This window comes from Petromyzon marinus, unplaced genomic scaffold (genome assembly GCF_048934315.1).
Source record: "Petromyzon marinus isolate PM22_M1 ecotype Great Lakes invasive population unplaced genomic scaffold, UKy_Petmar_22M1.pri1.0 PM_Scaffold_97, whole genome shotgun sequence".
NCBI lineage: Eukaryota > Metazoa > Chordata > Hyperoartia > Petromyzontiformes > Petromyzontidae > Petromyzon > Petromyzon marinus.
Window position 1 is genome coordinate 217,270 of NW_027423707.1, and position 3,106 is coordinate 220,375.

Here is a 3,106-nt window from a genome sequence, read left to right on the forward strand (position 1 = left end):
TGGTAGTGATGGTGGTAGTGGTGATGGTGGTAGTGATGGTGGTAGTGACGGTAGTGGTAGTGATAGTGGTGATGGTAGTGATGGTAGTGATAATGATGGTAGTGGTGGTAGTGATGGTAGTGATGGTGGTAGTGACGGTAGTGGTAGTGATAGTGGTAGTGATGGTGGTGATGGTAGTGATGGTGATGGTAGTGATGATGGTAGTGGTGGTGTTAGTGATGGTGATAGTGATGATAGTAGTGATGGTGATAGTGATAGTGTTAGTCTGTGTAGGGATCCAACAGGAAGGAAGAGAAAGCCTCCACTCTCTACATAGTGGTGGTGGTAGTGGTGGTAGTGATGATGGTGATGGTGGTAGTGGTAGTGATAGTGGTGATGGTAGTGGTGGTAGTGATGATGATAGTGGTAGTGATGATAGTGGTAGTGATGGTAGTGGTGGTAGTAGTGATGGTAGTAGTGATGGTGGTGATGGTAGTGATGGTAGTGATGGCAGTGATAGTGATGGTAGTGGTGGTAGTGATGATGATGGTAGTGGTAGTATCAGTCTGTATAGGGATCCAACAAGAAGGAAGAGAAAGCCTCCACTCTCTACATAGTGATGGTAGTAGTGATGGTAGTGGTGGTAGTGGTAGTAGTGATGGTGATATCAGTCTGTGTAGGGATCCAGCAGGAAGGAAGAGAAAGCCTCCACTCTCTCCACTCCACGAACTTCGTGTGGCAGCAGCGGCAGCTTAACGATGTGGAAGTCCTCGTACAGATCCTCCATCTACACACACACACAGTTACACACACACACAGTTACACACACACACAGACATACACACAGTGACACACACACACACAGTTACACACACACACAGTGACACACACACACACAGACACATACAGATCCTCCATCTACACACACACACAGTTACACACACGTAGTTACACACACACACAGTTACACACACAGTTACACACACACATACAGATCCTCCATCTACACACAGACACACATAGACATACACACAGTAACACACACACAGTTACACACACAGTTACACACACAGTTACACACACACACAGTTACACACACATAGACACACACAGACACACACACAGACAGTTACACACACATAAACACACACACACAGACACACACACACAGATGCTCCATCTACACACACACACAGTTACACACACATAGACACACACAGACACACATAGACATAGACATACAGACAGTGACACACACACACACAGTTACACACACACATAGACACACACACAGTTACACACACACACATAGATCCTCCATCTACACACACACACAGTCACACACACAGTTACACACACACACATACAGATCCTCCATCTACACACACACACAGACACACAGTTACACACACACATACAGATCCTCCATCTACACATACACAGTTACACACACATAGACACACACATAGACACACACACAACAACCGCCATTCGCCACTAAGTGGCGGTGACGTCACCACGACGCTTGTGCCAGGCTATGTGCACCCTGAGGCCACGTGAAGTGTCGAACGCCCGCTGGCAGGAGGTCACGGGGCAGACCCAGGTACCACGGGTCGACTGACTGAGATGACTGGCTGATGCACCACCTGTGCCCCCTACTGTGCCAACCTGCTGTGCTTTAGCCACCCGGGGCTCCGCTCGTTGTTGTGAGCGTCGGTCCTCCGCCCTCCATTGTTGTTGGAGGGCGACTGCCTCCAACTGCCCAGTAGCATCCTTCACGAGCCTCCTCCACAGAGGCCGATCTTGACACCGCTGGTACCAGTCATCGGCAAGTCCACTCGGCTCCACGTCCTCCTGTACCACATCACTCCATCTCTTCTCTAGCCCGTGCCGCGCCCGTTTAGCCCCCTCAATCCGGCCGAACAAAAGCTGTTTCGGCATGCGGTGGCTGGGCATGCGGGCTACATGACCCAGCCATCGCAGCCTTGCCCGCCGGAGGAGCTCACCGATGGAACCTTGCCCAGATCTTTCAAGGATTTGTGAGCTCCTCACACAATCCAGTCTGGTTAAACCCAGGATGGATCGTAGGCAGGCCAGTCTAAATGTTTCTAACCGGCGAAGATGCTCCATTAGGGGGGTCCACGTTTCGCAAGCGTAGAGAAGGGAGGGAATGACCGTGGCCGAGAAGACCTGAAGCTTAGTGCGGAGCGACAGACCAGGTAGCTTCCACACAGCGTTACGCAACCGATGAAAAGATATTGCCGCTCGACTGATTCGAGACCTCTGCTGTTAAACTGGAGCAAGTCATAAGCACACTGCCCAGGTATGGAAAACTCTCGACTCTCTCCACAACTGCCCCATCACCGATTGGGAGTTGTGGGGGTGGAGTGTCCGATGGTACAAAATACCCAGGCTGGTGCTTAGTTTTGGTGGGGCTGATGGTAAGGCCCCACCTCTTAGTGGCACGCTCCAGTCTCAGCAGCAGCGTCTCCAACTCCTCCTCTGACTGAGCAGCTATTACCAAATCATCAGCATACATAACGTGGTTGAGCAATAGGGAGCCATCCCTTGACCGCACCCGGGCATCGATCAGCCTCCCATTATATCTGTACCATATGGAGATTCCCCCGGTACAGCTATTGAAGGCTTCACGAACTACGTGGTCAAAATAGATGTTAAATAATGTGGGAGCCAGAGGACATCCCTGTCGCACCCCAAGGTGTACAGGGAATGGCTCTGACTCCCGGCCACGTAGTTTTACCCGGGCCCGCTCACCATCATGAAGGTTCTTAATGATCGTGAGCAGAGGGTCAGGTACTCCAAAAGCACGAAGAACGACCCAGAGCCCAGGCCTACTGATGGTATCATAGGCCTTGATCAGGTCAATAAAGCAGAGACATAGGTCTTGTTGGAATTCCCTACACCTCTGCTGTAGCAGACGGACAGAAAATATGGCATCTGTGCAGGACCGCCCTTTCCTAAAACCGCATTGGGGCTCCGTAAGCCTCTCCTCAGCGTGCCTGGCAAGGCGATGCTGAATAATCCTTGCCAGGTCCGGCAAAACAACCCCCTACCTCTTCGCGGTGCCGGACGGGCAACTCTGTCGTGGACAATGCTGTGGGGGGAG

At 51.4% G+C, this 3,106-nt stretch overlaps 2 protein-coding genes across 2 annotated transcripts in view; both read right to left on the bottom strand.

Annotated features, from left to right (window-relative positions):
- Nucleotides 1-270: 270 nt before the first annotated feature.
- LOC142923963 (ATPase GET3-like) overlaps nucleotides 271-3,106 on the bottom strand; it is a 45,426-nt gene continuing 42,590 nt past the window's right edge. The window contains exon 7 of the mRNA XM_076064992.1: nucleotides 271-766. Coding sequence (XP_075921107.1) covers nucleotides 647-766 — 120 coding nt within the window. The 3' untranslated portion in view covers nucleotides 271-646. The remainder of the gene's footprint in view (nucleotides 767-3,106) is intronic.
- Nucleotides 773-3,106, bottom strand: part of LOC142923962 (uncharacterized) — a 10,864-nt gene continuing 8,530 nt past the window's right edge. The window contains exon 2 of the mRNA XM_076064991.1: nucleotides 773-2,432. Within this exon, the coding sequence (XP_075921106.1) occupies nucleotides 2,400-2,432 (33 nt within the window). The 3' untranslated portion in view covers nucleotides 773-2,399. The remainder of the gene's footprint in view (nucleotides 2,433-3,106) is intronic.